The 21551-nt window shown below is 31.5% G+C and overlaps 1 protein-coding gene, 1 non-coding gene and 1 pseudogene across 3 annotated transcripts; 1 reads left to right on the top strand and 2 right to left on the bottom strand.

Annotated features, from left to right (window-relative positions):
- Window positions 1-5228: 5228 nt before the first annotated feature.
- LOC145626324 (protein ASYMMETRIC LEAVES 2 pseudogene) lies at window positions 5229-9639 on the bottom strand (annotated as a pseudogene). Its single transcript, XR_014110987.1, has 3 exons — window positions 9466-9639; window positions 7051-7929; window positions 5229-5540 (listed from the first exon to the last, which is right to left on the bottom strand). The product of XR_014110987.1 is annotated as a protein ASYMMETRIC LEAVES 2 pseudogene (transcript).
- A 2058-nt stretch (window positions 9640-11697) lies between these two features.
- On the top strand, window positions 11698-11770 carry TRNAR-ACG (transfer RNA arginine (anticodon ACG)). The gene has a single exon. It is a non-coding gene; the product is annotated as a tRNA-Arg (tRNA).
- A 7418-nt stretch (window positions 11771-19188) lies between these two features.
- LOC145626323 (HMG-Y-related protein A-like) lies at window positions 19189-20848 on the bottom strand. The gene is made up of 2 exons (XM_081678752.1): window positions 20654-20848; window positions 19189-20562 (listed from the first exon to the last, which is right to left on the bottom strand). Exons 1-2 carry the CDS (start codon window positions 20696-20698, stop codon window positions 20053-20055), a joined length of 555 nt encoding a protein of 184 aa, XP_081534878.1. The 5' UTR covers window positions 20699-20848; the 3' UTR covers window positions 19189-20052.
- Window positions 20849-21551: the final 703 nt, after the last annotated feature.

Raw genomic sequence — 21551 nt, 5'->3', positions numbered from 1 at the left:
TGTAGAAGATATATACTTATATTATACAAAGTATGTATCGGAGACATATAAGACATATCGAACACTGTTTGCATGGAGTGTTCGTGTTAGGTTAAATTTTGGCTTTATTAATATTTCATCGTAATATCCCTAATTGGGATGAATTTAGTTACCAAGGTCTTTTCCGAGTAAATCCAACCATGAATATAATGAGAGGAACATAATTAAATGAATAATTACTTTTAAAATGGATAATTTATTAAAGATAAAAATAAAAATAGTTAGGTAGCCATGAGATTGTAAAAGTAAAAAAACAGTTGGTACTACTACCAAAAGAAGGAATAAATGATGGGGTTTCATGCAAGGGTCAGGATCAAAGAGACACCCCGAAATAAATGCAATGGAAAGAGGGATGATATATAGGGGGGCCTTTTATTTATTTCTTGCATTTATTTTTAATCATCTTGTGAAATTTGTTTCAAATAGAATTTCAAAAACATAATAGTGTCAAAACCTAAAATACCTTCATTAATTATATACCTCCGCAGCATTGAAGCCTTTTCTTTCTTGGATATATATGATCTTGTTGATACAGCTACATATATATGTAGTACGACAAATCTTGATTATATTTTAAATTTTTATACCCTGATAGAATAACAGTACGTTTACTAATACGTACATACAGTAAGCAATTAGGATTGAATCACAATAACAAAGTTTATACAAGAAGAAGAAATATTAATACTAGCTAGTACTCCGTAATAATATAGTAGGAAAACGAAGATAGAATTGCATGCAAATAGCTAGGGTATGATTGTGATTGGATCAAATCATCAGAAGATTTGACCCATTGTTGGTTGTTTACAAAAGAGTCAACTAAAAATCAGTGTGTTATCAAAGAGATTGTAAAAAGTTATCTGTCAAAAGAAGTCGTCAGGGTTGCCAAATTTTCATAACCCAACCACCTTCATCAGAAAAAAAAGAAGACCTAAAAGACTCTTCTTGTCATTAAACTAGCTAGTCTTCCATTTTTTGGTAGCATCAATCGTAACTATGCTTTTTTTTTTTTTTTATATATATATATAAATTAAATAATATGATTTTGAAATTACATTATTTTGTCTTAAGATGATGTGACATGATTTTCCAAATTTTTATTATTCATTAGTGTAAAAAGAATATAATATTATGAGTAATAATTACATTAGTAGTAAATAATTAAATCGAAACTCAAAAAAGAAAAAAAAAAATCGGAACTCAAAAAAATTACGAAAGTTCATCCCTTATGTCTTATTTTCGTTCTCTCTTAGCTTTCTTAAATTACCTTGATGTGTAACCATTATATTTTTTTCTTAAGAAACAAAAAAAAAAAAAAAAGACCTTTATCATGTATATACAAAATCGTTATCACATGTTATTATTATCTCTTCATTAAGCATATTCGTAAAATCAAAGTATATATTATTATCTAAGAGTATTATGAAAGTTGATCTACCAATTCAATTCCAAATTTTTTAGTATCAATATGTTATTCATGCCTGTTATTCAATAGACGTGAGTACGTGACTATTAATTCCGAACGAATACGAAAGTAACATGTATGCACGGGAGTTAAGTTGGGGGGTGAACGAAAAAAACAAAGGAGTAGGAGTTATAAGAGTATAGAGCGCATGCTAGGGGAAATGCGTCATCTACCAAATTGTAAGGATGGATGGATCATTTCAATGGAGAGCATTTAAAGGGGGGCAATTTGTCATCATTACTTCTAGTACGTCATCATTATTTTTCTTTTTATTTTCATAATATAATATGTTTTACTTTGTATGTGAATTTATTTTGACTACGTCTTGAATGACAGGATATCAGTTCGATGGTCGAAGTGTTATACTACTACTATTGTGTACTGTTTTGCCTTTATAATCCTTGTCTTTAACTGTCCTATGTAATAGTACTACCAATAATAACATAACTTATTTAGTTTTATAAAAGACATAAATTTTAAAATAATCTATTTAACCTATAAAATGTCAATTATGATATATCACCATGCATGTAAGTAATATATACTCGTACTTGGTTAAGTAGACATTGATAGATTTTTATGGATCAAATAATCTATTTAAAGAGCGCTCTGAAATGAACATTCTCTTATTAATTAGCTAGTGTTACAGCTATTACCCTTAACCCACTCCCTCCCAGACCTTGCCTATCTACCACAAAGTTTCGAACTAATAGAGCACTTCTCGTTACCTACTTTAAAAAAATCATACACACTATAATATAAAGTTTCGAACCCGTGACCTTTATGTCACGTTGGCTCTGATACCATGTTAAAGGACCAACTCAACCAAAAGCTTAAACTGATGGTTGAGGCCCAAGAATATGTTTTATACTCTATCATGATACACATACACTCGAGTGTATAACCATATTGTCTCTAAAAAAACCTACTGCGTAATAACCTACGGAGTATAATAATAATTAATAATACAAGTACATGGTATATGAAAGGGAGAAAGTAGGTTATTATACAAAATGAATCGTCCTAGTAGTAGGTTCTGAGTTAAATAAGTCATTGGAATTTGAATGAGAGCATTACAGAGCATTGCAGTATTGAGTCATAAATGCAATCCCCTGCCTTTCTCTTTCTCTTTCTTCTGCAACGGTCTGTCATTGCCTCTCCCTAATGAAAAGGAGCTCTCTTTAATTCTTCCTCTTTTCTTTTCCATCCTTTTTTCAATTCTCCTCTTTTTATAACTCTGTGTTTTTGTGTTTAATCTTTTTATACTAGTATTATAACTTCCTATTTTTAGGAGAATTTTGTTGTTTTTGTAAGTGATGATCTATATGGCATGTTATTATTACCTTTTCTAGTAAAGTTAGTGTTACATTTCTCTCCATTCTCACTTTTATTCTTAAACAAGGCTTGTTCTTTTTAGCTTAATTTCAGTTTAGTTCAGCTCAGTTCCAATCAGTTAAACTCCAATCAGTTTAGCTAGTTAAGCTTCTAATTTCCTTCTCTCATAAAATATATATTTCAACTCTGTTTAGTTCAGTTCAGTTTAGTTCAGCTCCAATCAGCTCAGTTCAGTTCAGTTCAGTTCAGTTTCAATCAGTTCAGCTCATTTCATTAAATGTGAACAGGCCTTGAGACGACATCATATCGATCATTTGGTTCAATATACATGTTTACTGTTAAATAAATTTATTACGACATAACAAATTTAGGAGCTACACCCCTGGCCTAAATACTACGTATGTACGAATATAAGATAAGTACGTATTTTATCAACATATAATTTTAATTTCTTTAAAATTTTGAAAACTTATGATCTGTATGATTTTCGTTCTTTGTAAAAGTTCAATTCATGCGAATTACATTAAATCAGGTTTCTATTCTATTCATCGTAACAAAAACAAAAGTGAGCTTGATAAGGCAAATTGGTCCTCATTTACTATGATGTGTTGTAGTGTTATTTTTAGTCATGCATGCATTTCAATTCATGTAATAGTAACACATACTACTTGACATTCATTCAAACTTAAATGTGGTGATGAATTGAAACTGCATTAAATTAAAGGTATCCACATATATGATTCATATAAATCAAGCTTTGAATTGAAATGAAATAACATAAATAAGTAGAAGAGGATAGCATTGAATATAAAGATCTTTGTCCTGGCCACTAAAAAATCATCATCATGGCCCTGAAATCAACTAACACAGCTATAGCAATAGGCTAAAGCTAGCAGTATACATTAATTAATGTGTACAATATAAATATATAATGCTTTCTATCATCAACTTGAATGAAATTATAAATATAGATGCTCCTTTTTTGGTAATCTTCAACGTATGCATGGATCTATGAATTTTAAGTAAACATGGAATCATTATTTCATCAGAACCCTTCTCTAGCTTAGCTTCCTTCTTTTTTTTTTTTTTTTTTTTTTTTTTTAACTTATAAAGTATATTATTTTATATACTACCTCCGTTAAATGTTATCTGCAACTTTTGGGTATTATGTGTGAGATATAAAATATTTCAAAGTTGCACATAACATTTAACGGAGGTAGTATGTATGATACAAGTGCAATGTGCAACATAATGTTATTTTTTTCATTTATTAGACAATAGATGCTAACATAGTAGATAGAACTACCAATTTTTTTATATTTACGTGCATTGACCTAGTATATATTTTGAAATTAAACGAAGGAAATGTTAATTAGTATATGAATGGGTAGTTAAAATATTTGTGGACTCTTCAATGTTCTTTTAGAACACATTTGGTCTTGGATTCAAATTATGATCACATTTGATTGATTTTTGATGAGCTATTATTGGATTATTTTTCCTAAAATAATTCATATAGATGTGTGGACTATTATTAAAAGGGATAGAAAATTCGCTTTCGTTATAGTTATAAGAGTATTTACTTACAAAATAGAGTATATGTCATCGAACCTTGTATTACTACATTTATAGTGTGACCTTAGAAAATTAATTATTTGTAAGCCAAGGAAATGTTCGATTAACCTCCAATTTTTTTATGCATAGTTATACAACGTTTGAGATAGATTTCTTGAGCACCAGAGGTAATAAGTCATGAGTTTGGTTGACTTGATAGGTGATCTCTCTCTCTCTCTTATTCACCAAGAAATGAATTTTGGAGTACAATTATCTAGGTGAAACAAAATTTATAATAATACTAGTAGGCATTACTTATACAAGTATCACCTTAAAATGAGTAAAATTAATTTTATATACAATAATATCAACTACTCAATAATGCCACTTTATCGACTTTCAAAATATCTCGCTAATTTTTGACAAGATCTTTTGTTAGTTGATCCTATAAAATATCACATGCATACGTTATACGAATACATACATGCAACTTTATTTCACACGTACAGACATATATATGTACGCGCATGCACACTAATTACATGCATGCGATATATAATTAAATAATCATATACACTCTAGATGGGAAAAACACAAGTACATATACTATCTATCATTATTGCAATTAAGCATTGTACATATACACGTCTAAATTGTTAATCCTTTTCCAAATAATTAAACTATAACTATTACGCAGTTTGTACTAAGTAATCAATTGGAATTCCTAAATGAACCCGGCAATATCAACTTGGACTTTGTAAAATGTCAGTGATCGATCATATAAGTTTATATGTAGAAGTGACCAAGAAAAATATACTTGTATGAAAAAGGGTCATGAGAAATCTTGAACAAAATGACAAGATCGACTAAAAATACCAGAACACATGCATGTATTTGTCCCATAAAATATGACAGAATTTAGATTTCTTAGAAGAAAAAAAAAGGAAAAAAAATAATAAGAGATAAAATAGGTACACATATATGGCAAAAAATTTCAATGTAAAGATGTTAATAATATGGATATATGAGGACATCAACTTCCTCTATCTCATTTGTCTTGCTCATTTTGATCATTTCTATCTTGCTTGGTCTCTCATTTTCTCCTTTCAAAATAGTGAATTTCGCTAGATCTTCCATGTTTACGAGCCTGTGTAACACATACAAAGTACTTCCTTAGAACAAACTAGTAAATTTTTTTAAAAAAGAATTAATTAACTGATTAAACTCTGTGACAACAATATTTATTATATCAAGTCAAGATATCAAAGAGTACGTAAATATTTAAATTTCTTATCACGTCTACTCAACATTATGGACAAAATAACTGGTCTGGTGAAAACGGTATATAACAAACCAATACATCAATTTTAACAAAAAAAATCTACATTAACCATATAATTTAGATTCTACCCCGAAAAATGAAAATTCGCAAATATAATTATTATGATAACGAGTATATAATTTCAATTATTTGTAAAATAAAAGTGAAAAAAGAAAAATGATTACTCCTGGGGACTACACGAGCTAATGACCAAGTGACAAAAAGCACATAGATAGCAAAGATGCAAAAGGAAAGTACAATGTCATATAATGTACATATATTGGTGTATTGCAATGTTTTCTTTGATTTTTACGTGGTCGAGCGTATTATTTGCTGTCTAATATTAGTATTGTCAGTACAAAAAAGGACACTTATTTTACCATGCATGACCTCATCATCGATAAATTATTATGGCTTCTTCTTTGTTAATCTTCCTCTTTTAATTCTGTTTTCTCATTTTGATTTATATTGAAACCCTAACTTGTGTGCTAGTACATGTTCTTTTCTATGAAACTAAATCTTTTTTAGGAGACACAAAGTAAATTATAGGCAATTCAAATTCGGATCCTCTCAAACATTAACCTTTCCCATAACGCGAATTAAAGTTTGTATAATTACATGTTAAAAATATTGAATTTTCAATTTTACTATTTATTAAAACACGTTATTTTATCATAAATGAATTGAAATGTTACCTTTTAAACAAGAAATTTTTTTGAAGGATTATGGTCAAGAAAAACCTAAATTTTTAAAATCAATTGTATATCAATAAATCATCGAGGAAATATTTATAATCATTTTTTTTTCTGAGTAACAAGATATATAGGATTTTAGAAAAGGATAGAAAAATAAATAAATTAAAGAGCAAACATACAAAACTTTCTTAAAATAGCTTACATCTGACCTTATATATTTCTAAAAAACAAAAAATCTACTGTACTAAATAATGAAATTCTTACTGTATATTAAGGCAATTAAACCACAAAAGTTTTAAATTTGACTATTTGTTATAAGGCCAGGATAATAGTGTTTGGATAACATTATTATGTATCATAATTGATGAATTTGATTTTATGTTGCTGTTCTTTGAGCAATTTTATTAGACACACCATGTGATGATAACTATGTTTTCGGAAAATTAGAGGAAAAAGAGGAAAATTTAGTAAATGAGTTCATAGTTTTATGAAATTCTCCGTTATTTATTGAAACATAATTTTATAATTCCCACACAACAAAAAAAAAAAAAAAAAAGAAATTTTTCATTAACGTGGACCAACTTATAATAAATAGGTGAGACATAAAAAATAAAAAAAAATTACAAAATATGAATAATTACCTATGGTAGGGTTTGAGAAGAAGCCATGACATGAAACCCTAAGGAGAGATTAAGACGGATCAATACTACGGCGGTCATCGCCACCGGCAGTCCTAGCAGTAGGTTGTTGATGGAGCTGACTTAGCTGTCCGATACCGGCTGCGGCCGAGACATTCATGTTCATGGCAAGAAGTCCAGCATCATAACCATGACTCCCACTACCACCCGCCGCCATATCGAATCCTCTTATACTATTAATCCCAAGTCCAGCACCCGCTTGGTGATTGCTCGGGAAAAATTGGTGGTGGGAGTATAAGTGCTGCTGGTGTTGGTCCCTCGCACCAGCAGAAAACCCACCACCACCACCTATTCCAAGAAGGCCAATTCCGAGGGACTGGGAATGGTGGTGGTGGTGGTTGGCGGCCGTGGAAGTGGCCGCCGTGCTTGTCATAGCAGAGGCTGCTATGACTCCACCACCCCCGCTACAGCCTGTTGTAGCGGGGGTGGGGAAAGCAAAGTTCTGGTACTTCGACAGCTCGGTCCTAGCACAAGATAAGTCCACCTGGAGCTGTCGAAGCTGGTGCTGAAGCAAGGAAATCACACCCACACAACCGTAGACAGGATCACGAAGGCGCATGTCCGCCTCGTAAGCTAACGAGTTGACCGCATCCTCCCTTTGATGTGGGTGAAGCTCATTCAAAAGCTTAGTAACATTACTAGCACCAAACACTTTGTGCACGTTGGCAAATTTCTGAGGTTGGTCTGGTGGAAAATAGGGCGCAAAAACACATTCTGGTTGACATTTTCTCCTTAGAAACTTGCACGCTGCACACGGCGAATTCGATGACGACGCCATTTTCTTTATCTTCTTATTAATCTCTATGTCAACTTCAAGCTTACCTAAAAAAAAATGTATATTGATCAAATGAAGAATATAGAAGTAAAAAAAAAAATACTAAAAAATATATTTTGTAAAAATAATGAAAAAAGGAAGAAGAAGATCTACCCTTAAAGAGAAGATATGATGTGAAAAAAAGGGCAAAGATATTCTCTCACTTAGAAAAATAGTTGAGAAGGATTTTCTCCTTTTTGAGTAGAGCAGCTAAAGCTAAGGCAGGTATATAGCTGTGTTTTTTAGTGATTTATCAGCAGCTTTCACCAGATTTGAACTGTCAAACCCAAAGTCAACAAATTATACTACTACCCCTTTGCTCAGACTTTCCTTAATTATAAATTAAATTACAAAAAATAGGTTACACTCCCAATTCATGTAGGGGAAAAAAAAAAATTAATACAAGTACTTATAACCTATAACCGACTGTATGTATGTATCTAAATTTGCGACTGATAAGTACTTCAGTCGCGGAAAAGAAAGGCTATAAGTGATCGTATCGTGTTGTGTAATGAAGTGACGGGTTTAGGGAAGGGAGAAAAGGTATGTAATGAAAAGGTTGATATACCGTGGGGAAATTAAAGGGGGTGATTGAAGCAAAGGGGAGGAGTACCGTGTTTGGATCTCGTGTAGGGAAAGTAAAAGGGAAGAGAGATTTACACCAATTTCAAAGTGAAGAAATAATGTATCAAATTAAACGAGATCTTGCTTGAAATTCATAGATATTATCAAACTTTTATAATAATTATTATTGCTAATAATAATAATTAATCATATATAATTCTTCATTCTTCACATACATACACTTGCTAATTCTCATAAATTTGACCTGTAAAAAGCTAAGAGTTTTAGACTTTTTATGAGGGGAAGAAGATGATTTTATAATATATAGTCTTGGGATTACATAAAATTTCCCTAAAATCATGTAATAATATACAAATTTATAGAGTACTAGTAGCTAGGTAGTCATAGAATTGTACGTAGTACTAATGGGAGTACTATATATTATAGTTGTAATTAATTTAAGTAAGAGTGAAGTTGCAATAATAATAATAATTAAACTAAGTGAAACTAGTACTTTACTCTAGTATAAGGTATTATTAAGGTCCTAACAAAGAGAAATCTTATCACACTCTTTTGACTATTGAAAGATTGGGAGTAGTGAAGTTAGTTCCTTCTTAATTCTCTAATTCTTCCTCGGGATTGCAAAATTAAATCCCTAATTAACATTTTTTTTTTATTTAATTTAATCAAAAGTTATAACAATTCTCGATCTCTCTTAAACAGTTAATGTGAAATAGAAGAAGCAGCAGTTATAACAAGCTAAGTCATGATGAATTTTTTCTCGGTTCATTCAGTCAAACCTTAATTTACTTTAATTATTTTTATTACATAATCTTCCTCCTTTTTCAACCTCGATTTGCAAACTTTTTGATGAAAACTATGAAGAAAAAGACCCTTCCAAAATTATTTTTATAACAACATCAAAAATTATTTAAACAACTAAATTAAAGAAAAATAATAATTAAAAAAAAAGTGTATACCTTAAAATTAGTAGTTGTAGTAGCAAAGCTCAAAGGTTTTGTTTTGGTGAAGAGGAGAGAGAAAGAGAGAAGATCATGCAAGTTTGTGGAGTGTGTTTGGTGGAGCAAAAAAATCTCAAACTTCCAAAAATTTCGCCGTGAAATTATCTTACTCACCGGAAACCTTTGCAAGAAGAAAAAGATGATGATAATGATGAAAATGATATTAATATTATTAAAAAATGGGAATTATTTATTTTCTAGAGAGAGAAAGCGAGAGCGAGTTTTAGAGAGAGAAAGAGAATAAGATGGGTGCACCCCCAAGAGCAAAGGCTAAGGAGGCGCGGAGAAAGTGAAGTGAAGATTTATAGTGAGTGAGTGAAGTGGAGTGAGAGTGAGTGAGTGTAATGTAGACAGCTAGCTGTTGTTAGGGCATAGCAGAAGGGTTTTTTTTTTTTTTTTTTTTTTTTTTTTTTGAAAAATTAAAAGAAATAAATAAATAAATTATGTGGTATTTTTTTTTTTTTTTTTATAAGGATGACAAAGAAATTTAATGATGATGATGATGGATTGATGGGGAGTAGCAATAATATTATGGAGACTTGGAGAGAGAGAGATAAGAGTTTCATTTTAATTTTGTGGTGTGGTGCATTTAATTTTTTGATGTACTATTATTAATTTCATTTGTGCACGTAATTAATCATCATATCATGTGTGTTATAAATTTCATGGGTTTTAGACTTTTGACATGTACTCGTACCACTATTTATTCATTCATTCTCAAATTATAATTAATTGAGAGGAAGTATTAGAGTGTGTGATTAAGGAAGGAATGAACAAATAAAAGTTAGTCTATGAAGTGATCATTGATCTTATCATACTTAGACATTTGATATTAGGGCACGGAAATTGAAGTGGGTGGAAAGGTGAAGAGAAGAGAAATAAAGGAGGGTGAGAAAATGGTGTACATAATGGTAATAATATGAGAAGATCGGTGCACCGTATACTGTTAAAAACTCTTTTCATTTTAATAAGTACTTATTAATTTAAGGTTATTCATCCAAGTATTGATCCAACTATATATTAGTTACTGTATTGGATCATAGAATCGGTGAGACGATGAATAACATGTTATGTAGCATGTAAAATTTTAAACCGACGAATAAAAGTTACTATAATATACTTAAAAAAAATATATAAGAAGAAAAGGATGTTAGATATATGAGTGGACAACATATAAGTCATCAAAATGGATGAGATATTCCAATTTTGATCAATTTATCGTACATAAATAATACAGTTACGTACCCACAAATAAGATTGTTTATATCTGAACCTAAGTGCTATTACGAAAATGATCGATACAAAAGATGATATTGATGGGTGCAGCTAGAAAGGGAGAGTTGAGGGTAAGAAGCTAAGTAGGAGGAGATAAGCAACAGGGTTGGGTCGTACTTGTCGGCTGTCCGTGTGTCCCTGCTTGCCTCCTAGTCCGGCGTGGGGTGGGGGTTTATTGCCTTTTCCCCCGCCTTTTTATCTTAATAATCATATTCTTGTACATACTTACAAATTCTTATCGATCATTGAGACTCTCTAATATAATTAATGCAACCTAATATTATGCTACTTGTATCAATTATATTTGTGATCATCATCATTTTTAAGCTCCTAAATTCTAGCTCCACTTACATCAAAGTACAAACTTAAATCATGAACATGGTACAAACTTAAATCATGAACATGAACATGGTACAAACTTAAATCATGAACATGGTACAAACTTAAATCATGAACATGGTACAAACTTAAATCATGCTACTTAATTTTTTTCTAAAGTCATTTTTATCGAAAAATTAAAAGCGAATTAGATTTAAAAGTTAAATTAAATAAAATTAAAGGTAGATTTGTACGTGCGTGTGATCTTATGTATGTACAATTAATTGTTCTTGATCAACATAATTAATTAAAACACTATTGGTTATTGATTACTTGAGTAGTGTGTTGATAAGTTGTATATATATATGTAGTAGTTTATATTCTACTTATGACATATTTTCTAATAGAGTTACGATAATCTCAGCTCGCGTCGCTTGTAATTTTAATCGTTGAAATTGTGCGTTGGGTAAATGTGATAAAAAAATATGTGCCAAAAACAATGAACGGAAAAGGAAAGATTATTAGATAAGATTTAATTTACGTTCGAGTAGTATATACTAGTTATATACATAACATCAACGTCATAAGGCAACAAAGGACTCCGTGGCCCAATGGATAAGGCGCTGGTCTACGAAACCAGAGATTCTGGGTTCGATCCCCAGCGGAGTCGTTTTGTTTTTTTATTTATTATTATTATTATTATTTTATTGGGTCTCGTATCCCAAAAATAAATTTTATTTAAAAAAAAGGATCTCGTAAGTTATAAAATTTATATTTGGGCCAGCAGATTATGATCGTCTCTTGGTGTGTCAGCCCAAAACCACATACTCGTTTATTATTCTCCTTTTTACTTTGTCTTCTTACATCTTTTTGCGAAGCTAACTCTTTTTACAATTAGATTTGGATCAACTCGATCAAGTGTTGAATAAACTTCAAATATGTCGTAGTACACGTAGTTGGTGCATGATCTCTATTGTAGTTGAAATTTGAAAATATTGCTAATCACAATTTTGAGATCGTCAAGACGTTGATGTCAAAAGCTCGATGCAATCCATAAGTTCTTAAGAAGTAATGTTAATGTTGATGCTATACCGGAGTGGTTCTGAGCATGAGTACGGTGGTCGATCGCACATGACCCTAAGTGAAAATAATCAATATACTTGTATTATAAAAGGGTCCCGAGATATGAAATTTACTTAAAGTAAAGATAAAACTTGTTAATCACTAATCTATTCTTCAATTTTACCATAAATTTTACTTCGTATGATTTAGTAAAATATTTTTCCGGAAAAAATTGATTTTAGTGTCCAATTTAACAAATTGCACCGAGCCATTTTTAGTGATAGCATTTGTAGCCCCGCCCCTAATGCTATATAAAAGCTTACATAGAAGAATTCTTCCTTTTCTTTTTTTATTTTATTTTTCTTTGTGATTGTGTTTAAGTAGAAGTGATCCAAAAATCGGGCCAGGCCGGACCTTAACATAATATGTCGTGCCCAAACCCGCAAACGGCTTAACTAAAATGCATTAAATGCCAATTAGTATTATGTGCACCATCTAGAAATAGGTGCACCTTGCCCAATCCACACCCAACACAATAAGCCCAAACGAAAGAAGCCCATGAAGTTTTTTTTTTTATTATTATTTTTTTAATAATAGTTCTTCCTCTCTCTCCAAGTGTCAAATCTATTTAAGTTCAAAAAAAAAATGTCATATCTATTTTTATTTCATTTTAAAAATTTTCTCTCTCCTCTCATAAATTAAAAACCTTCCTCAATGAATTCTTTTGTATTTTCTCTCTCCTCTCACCATTTTTCCCTCTCTAAAAACTGCAATCTACCATGACAAAACACAAAAAAACACACGAAAATACCTTTAAAAAAATTAAACAATACTTAACTTTTTTTATTTTCCTACATTTATGTTAAATAAATTTGCTAATATAATTCAACAAATTGTAAAATTGAAACTATATTCTACTATATAATTATCTTTTTGACTTTTTTTAAATTAATTTTTTTTGGTTGAAAATCAAAATTATTTGCTCCTACCGAAGAGGATAAAGATGTGTAAGTAATTTATTGTTTAAGTTCGCAATTTGTTTTAAAATTGTACAATTAGTCAAATGTTCAACAACTAAACACCAAAAAAAAAAAAAAAAAATCGATGATGCATCTAAGAAAAAACCAATTGTTAAAAACTTCTGAACCTCAATTACAAACCACTGAACACCTTACAAAGCCTCTGAACCCCTACAAAACTTTTGAACCCCAACCACAAACCACTGAACACCCTTCAAAAACTTCTGAACCCCTACAAAAACCTCTGAACCCAAACCATAAACTACTGAACACCGTACAAAAACCTCTCAACCCCCTCAAAAACTTTTGAACCACAACCACAAACCACTGAACACCCTACAAAAACCTCTGAACCCCCTACAAAAACTTTTGAACCCCAACCATAAAAAACTAAACACCCTTCAAAAACCTCTGAACCCCCTACAAAAACTTCTGAACCCCAATCACAAACCACTGAACACCCCCAAAAAACCTCGAAACCCCCAAAACTTCTGAACCCCAACCACAAACCACTGAACACCATAAAAAAATCTCTTAACTCCCTACAAAAGTTTTGAACACCAACCACAAACCACTGAACACCCTTCAAAAAGTTCTGATATGAACCCTTACAAAACCTTTGAATTCCAATCATAAACCACTGAACATCCTTCAAAAACCTTTGAACCCCCTACAAAAACTTCTGAACCACAATCACAAACCACTGAACACCCTTCAAAAACCTCTGAACCCCCAAAAACTTCTGAACCCCAACCACAAACTACTAAACACCGTACAAAAATATCTGAACCCCCTACAAAACTTCTGAACACCAACCACAAACCACTGAACACCCTTTAAAAACTTCTGAACCCTTACAAAAACATTTGAACCCCAATCATAAACCACTGAACACCCTACAAAAACCTAAACTTATGAACCCCAACCACAAACCACTGAACACGCTAGATGAACCTCCGAACCCCCTACAAAAACTTCTGAACCCCAACCACAAACCACTGAACACCCTTCAAAAACTTCTACATTTGAAAACACTCTCAAAATGCCAAATGTTCATATTCATAAATTATAAAGTAGAGAATGCCAAATTTTTTAATAAAATTAAAAATACATAGATTTAAAACAAAAATAAGTTCATAAGTAATTTATCGCATGTTCAAAATTATAATAAAGATGTTCGAAATTCCAAAAATACATGTTATGTGTTTACAGAAAACGTATCATTGTAGACACCCATTTGTGTCTCCCCAAAACCAAACCCAGTGATGAGTGTCTTTCACGTCGAATCATAATCGAATGAAACGAAAGTGTGGAAAGGTCTAGTGTTGCGGAAAGTTTTATTTCTTTTTCTCTTCTTCCTGTTTTTGAAAACTTTATTTTTAAAGAAAACAGCCATGGTTGGTCCATGATATGGGTCCAATAGTGGTATAGTTGGATGGGGCTTGCAAAGACCTTTCCAACGATATATTATAAGCCCAATTCCGATGAATATTGAGGAAGTTATGGCCAATTTACTAAACTGGGTCCGGTTTGAGCTTTATGTACGGCCCAATGATCTAGGGGAGGGCCTAATATGATTTATCATTCCTAATGCAATTAGGAATGGTTTTAGTCTTCTAGAACATTCTAGAGGGTTCTTTTCATTCTTAATTCAATTAGGACTCTTCAGAGTTTTAATTAGATCAAATAGCATTTTCGACTGAATTTATATTATTTTATCTTCCAGTACGGGAAATTTATCAGATTTTCGAAAACGCGTTGAAATCCAGTTTGACGTCCAACCCCAGGCCTTGGCGCCTGGAATCAGGATTGGCGCCAGACGCCAGCCATTGGCGCCTGGCGCTAGCCACTGGTCCTGGCGCCAATGAGCCAGGGCTGGCGCCAAGGTTGGTTTTCGATCTTCAGACTCTGTTTTGTTAAATTATCTTTTTTGGATGATTTTCTCTATAAATATCGTATCAAAAACTTCGTTTTCATTCATCAATTACCATTCATCAATCCTTTTCATTCACCAATTCTCCTTATTCTTAAGTCTTCATCAACTATCTTCATCATTCACCAATTATCATTCATCTAATTCTTCGCAATTCATTCATTCATCATCTTTCTTTCATCAATTCTCAATAATATTAATTCTTTAGTATTCTTTTCTAAACTTTGTTTTTTCATACAAAATTCCGCATTCGCAAGATCTAGAAACACCTAGCCATATTCGAAGTTGTCTTCGTCCTCGACGTGAAAGGTTTTAATTTCTGAGGGTTTGGTCCCAAATCTCTCTTTCAATTATTTAATTTAATTGTTTTGTTTATTATTTTCCTTGAAATTACTAACGTGTGTATTTTGTTTTTAGAAAGAGGTACGAGGCATCCAAGTAAGTACTTTAATTGATTAATTTATTTATGATGTAGATATCATGCTTTGATTGTTATGATATTCCTAGTATCATGTCTAGGGTAACTTTAATATTAAATATGATTGCTATGATGCCTTTTATTCTCTTCCTAATATTTATTCATGTTAGTATCATGTTAGGGTTAAAGATTTGATTTTTATTGCTTAGTGACATGCTAGGGTTTGTTATTAATCTTGTTAGTATCATGCATAGGATCTTGCTATGCTTTAACATGATTATAATTATAATTTATGATTATCATTATTTTTATGGTGATTGTGATTATTTTATTGTTATTATTAATGATGTTGATTATTTATTATGTTGCTTGATATTATTTTATATTGTTATTGCTTGATCACCTTTTATTGTATGTTTAAAGGGAATTTGTACTTGCAATCACGCTTAATAAGATATTAATAATCTTGTTAGGTTAATTGTGATTATAATTTCAAGTGATCGCCAATAATAGTTTATCTGTGCATTAAATTCAACCAACATAGATTAAATAGGTTTAGGGTTAATCCTATTGATTGCATGTTAATCAGAAAGCGCACATGAATACGAGCAGAATAAAGTAGAGGCCTATTATTAGGGCAGGTTCAATCTCTTTTAGGTTGGATTTGTACCATCATCCCCGAACCCTTATTTGGTTCATGACCTTATGGAGTTGACGATCTTTTGGATCGTTAAGGGGTGTAACCTTCACCTCGTGAACGGTTTACAAGTTCCTTAAAAACTTGTTGGCGACTCTTTTGCTCTATCTTCTTCCCTTTTGGACGCCACCGTACTTTAGTGTATGATCACAGTGGGGTTCAAGCTAGTGGGATTTTAAAGGCTTGAAATTATTCCCTACAATCATACGTTCACATTTTTAACTTAAAATGTTCAAAATACTAAAATATAATCAAATACAGAACTGTTCATAACAAAATGCACAATTATCACTAAAAAAAATCAAAAGAATATAAAATCTACATATTTCGAAACTCAAACCTAGCCATGGTGATTTAGATAATGAAATCTCATGAAAAATAATCTCACCATCGTCTTAACCCCCTTCTACTTGACGACGACGCCATTTTTAGCTTCACTTCATTGTAAAACTCCATTAACAAAGCTTCAAATCGAAGGTTGAAGAAAACAAAATTTGAATTTAATCTATTATAATGAAGAAATTCACTCTATGGTGATTAACAATATGAAAGAATTCAATTAAAAGGATGATGAACGAATTCAAGAGAAAGAAAAATAAAATAGAGAGAAAAATAGAGGAGAGAGAAAATAATAAAATAGAGAAAAATCAGAAATTAGGAAAGTATAGGAGGAAAGAGAATAGAGATAATATTTTAATTGGTGGTTCACATAGAACTATAGAACTATATGCACCATGGTGCATCTTATAATTTGCCATTAAACGCATTTATAGGCTTGCCCAAACCCATCCTATTTTTTGGTTGGGTCGGGCCATGTTGATGACCTTTAGTTTGAAGGGATTACACTTTCACAAGGGACTAATCACCACCGACATACGTATGCGTCATATTTTGGGCTTTTATGGGCCTTTTAATAGTACAGGCCCAGTCAACCATGCCAACGGTATCCAAGGATGTATGTGCTTCTAATAATCATATATTCATACTGTAGCTAAGAACACATGCTAGCCTCATGTCTTTCTATCTTATTGTCTCTAATTCTTTTTTTTCTTTTTTTTTCCCCTCCATTTTGGAAGAGCTAATCTTCTTCTTCTTTATTTTTTTTATTTATTTATTTTTTTTTATTTTTTTTTGTGATTAGTAAATTATAAATTTTTCCATCAGAATCTAAAACTTCACTAAGCTTGTAAAACAATACTTATTTGGTAAAGTAGTAGTGTTTTATAAGTTACTTTTAGTACTAAAGCTATAATTAGGAAAACTTTTATAAGATACTAGGAGCTTTTGTATGTAGAGGCAACTTTTACAACTTGTAAACAACTCCTTTTTTTGTTTTTGGTAATAATCCAATCACTTAACTACTTCTACCTAGTCTTTTTTTTTTTTTTTTTTACAAAGGATAACCTAGTCTATTATTACATACAACCAATATTCTAATAACAATTATGTTAAAAAAAAATAAAATATATGAGTATATTTTTTTTAGATGTCAACTATCTTAATGGATTAAATCATAGAGCCGTTATCCAAAACACTTGATCAATCCTTTCGTATGGAAAACACCTCGCTAACATATTAACAATAATCTGTTGATGCTTTTGTCTAGGAAAACTTTGACTTGTTTATTGGGATGTCGAGTGGTACTTGAGCACTCAGATAACCAAAATAATTGTCTAGACTTTATAAAAATCAAGCATATATAGCAAGTGCACTTAATTATTAGAGGAATGCTCTCCTCATGTGCAACAATTTAAATTCATGATTATTAAATTTCAATCAAGAAAAAAGGCAGAGAGATGTGAACTTCAAGCCTTGGGCACAAAGGACGACTCCAATAATGCCTTTGTGTATATATAATGATGATTTGCCCATTAATCTCAAACTATTGGAATCATAATTATAATAGTACATGCCTTTATTTTAAGGAAAAAGATATATGCGGCCTTTAGTTAAAAATGAAATAAAATAAAATAAAATAATAAATAAAATAAAATAAAAAAATAAACATTTATTACATCAATTTACTCGTGAATTATCGATAAATTCCTAATTTAATACTTAAAAAAGGTTGTATAGTAAATGCTTATATAGTTATATACAGCCCTAAAGGTTGCATATAGCATTACCCTTATTTTAATTTCACTTTTTAGGTACTTAATAAAGAAAAAAAAGAACCATTTTGAAACTTAAACCCCTCACCCTTTTCTCTTAATTCCCTTCCTTTGTTTATATTATTTTCTCCTTCTTTCTTGATAACTAAAAAATAAAAAATAAAATAAAAAATAAATAAAGAAAGAAAGAAAGAATGATTCCTTGCTCAATTTGTAATTTTACAACTAAACATCAACCTTTATTGCTTGTCTTATTGTATATAATCAAGAATGTTTTTTATGATCAGCAAAAGAGTCAGTTTAACTACTTATTGTATCATATGAAATCTGAAATCCGATACTAAATGTATGGTACGTTTTATATGGAGTTAATCATTTGACCAATAGTCATGTGAGATGTGACACAATTGTTCAATGTAGACCACTTCAACAAATTCAATCTACTGTGTTTGCATGTAATGTGGTTTGAATATAATGGAAATCTCTTCTTCTTCTTTTTTTTTTTTTTTCAAGGGTGAATCAAGGTTAGATGTTTGGTTGATTAACTCCCACATATTTGGAGTTCTTTATCTACTTAGCTTATTTCAATTACCCAATACTCACAATAAATTGGTTAACAAAATACCAAGTGGTTGTATGAATCATATTTGTTGATTTGCTATGATTTTTCCTTACAAAGGTAATGTCACAATATCATTGTCATCACAAATGTTTTTTTGAGGAAACACGGTACTCATACAAAGTACGGAGTATAAGTACTCCGTAGTATTGAAGATACAAAATGCGCAATCTACGGAATATTATACGGAGTAAATTGGAAAGATTGTCATAGAAATTTAAAAATATTTAACATCATTTAAAAGGAACAAAATAAATATTGTGATACATTTTCTTAACCCACAAAAAAAGTCAATGCAAATAATTTGTTTCCATTAATTTACAGCCAGCATCAGAAATTACTGTCAATGATGAACCAAATATAGCCTTTATTACAATGATTACGTTGATTATGATACTTTGATTTTAACCCGCATTAAATGTCACAACTTGCGGTCCAGATTAAAAGAATTATACTGTAATTTATCCTTTTATGTCGATTACATCCTCCCAAAACCAACTCATTATCAAATTTCCAATTACATTAAACCAACATTATTACAATTATTTCCTCATAAAATCATATCAATAATTATAATAACCAAATTCATCCAATCATAATCCTACCACATGAAATCCAATGTTCCTTTATATATCACATCAATTCATAAACCCATTACATTAACACAATTTTACTACAACTAAAATTAAAATTAAATTAAAGAAATAAAAAGAGCCAAAAAAGGGGCCCACCTACACTAAACTCCTACTAATAAAATTAAAATACTCTTAAGCATGCCTTAAGATCCTCAGCTTTTCTTTAAAAAAAAAAAAAAATCCTACCAATCAGAAACTAAAGTTTTTTTTTTTTTTTTTTAAAGTTAACTTTAATTAAAAAAAAATAAAAATACCCAAAATAAAATTAGTTGTCATCACAAGAATTTACCCCCTTTTTTTTACTTTTTCTTTAACTTTTTTTTTTTTAATCTAAAGATTCAAAAGGCATGTAAAAACAACACAACTACACCATCATTATCATCATCACCATTTTTCCTCCCACAACAAATTTACAATTCTACCCCCACCCAAACCCTACGAAATTACCATTATACCCCTCAAGACTTCCTCGGACGGCCTCTACCCCTCTTCACACCACCAACACTACTCACACTACTGACACTAACTTCCGAAGGATTCTTCCTTGGCCTGCCACGTGGCCTGCCAGAAGAAGGCGGCTTAATAGGCTGAGTCACAGGAGCAAGTGGGTCCCTCTCCTTAGGTGGCCTACCCCTGGGCCTAACAGGCTGATTTGGGCCCGGCCCAGTTGGAGTGTTTCCCTTGGGCTTTGGTGGGCGCCCGCGTCCTCTCTTTATGGGCTCACTAAGCCCATTAGTTGGCTCATCATCAGCTAATTCCTCTTCCTCTTGTTGCTCATCATTGAGAATATAAGTGTCATCTTTCAACATCATGAGTTGACCTGTTTGTCTCAGCTTTTCCAACGTGTGCCCCACATGCGTCGTGTGAGTCGGTGGCAGATCTGCATAGTTTGACTCTATGTAGTTCGTTATCGCCTCTTTACTCGCACCTTCCTTCTCGTCTAACCTTTCTATTGCCCCCATTATCATCTACAACAACAAAAATAATCAACACCAAATTAATCAACAAAAAACACCAAAATTATAATAAAAAAAATACATGAAATTGAATTGTTTTTACCTGGGGGTAATCTGGGAAAGAAGGGTGATGATCTTGGAAAGCCATGATTTAGGAGGAGAGAGAAAGTATGGAGGAGAGAGAAAGTGAAGTGAGAGAGAGAGTGAGTGAGTGAGGAAATAAAGGGGGTGAATAATATTTATATTTATAATAAGGGTATTTTGTTTGTAAGAAGATTAGATGGATGAGGATGGGAGATCGGACGGTTAGGGGGAGATGAAAGGGAGGGAGATCGGACGGTGGAGAAGAGGGGGAAAATGGGTTGACACAGATTGATGACATGGCATTGGAGGGTAAAGAAAAAGTTGTCCAGGTGGTTGTTAAAGGGGGGAGTTTTTGAAATTGAAAAAATGAAAGAAATGAGACGAGAATATGAGATGATCATGTGCAATGTGGGGTCATTCATTTTATGAAAACTGGTTATTCATGCTATAATGGGTTGTTTTTTACTCTTCTTTGTCTTTTTCGATTTTATTCAACTTTTTTGGTTTTTGTTTTTTTTTTTTTTTTTTTTTTTAATTAATTACTTCAATAGTCTCTTGTTTATTACTACGTGTTCGTTTTTCGTTTTTTACGGAAATTAAGAAAAGTTGATAAGGTTAAAAATTATGTGTGAAGTACATTCACGATCATTACAAAATATATTGTATTTTGTTTTCTGTTTGACTCAACAATGCGAGTAAGTAAAAATGCACTTAATTGATCTTGTTGATTTGTGCAGTTATTACATGTTGATATCAACTTTAAAGGATGATTAATTGATTATGGAATTTTAGTTTGAATATAAGGAAATTTTGCATGAAACAAGATTTGAAATAAGCACAATGTTATGGCCCTTTTGGGTCACCAAATAAAGAATGCAGACACGCAGTAAAGTGATAAAGTGAGTAGTATTTACGGT

The sequence above is a fragment of the Chenopodium album genome, chromosome 4 (assembly GCF_948465745.1).
Source record: "Chenopodium album chromosome 4, dcCheAlbu1.1, whole genome shotgun sequence".
Classification (NCBI taxonomy): Eukaryota; Viridiplantae; Streptophyta; class Magnoliopsida; order Caryophyllales; family Amaranthaceae; genus Chenopodium; species Chenopodium album.
Note: the sequence above shows the minus strand (reverse complement) of the source record. Positions and strands in the feature narration are given on the sequence as shown.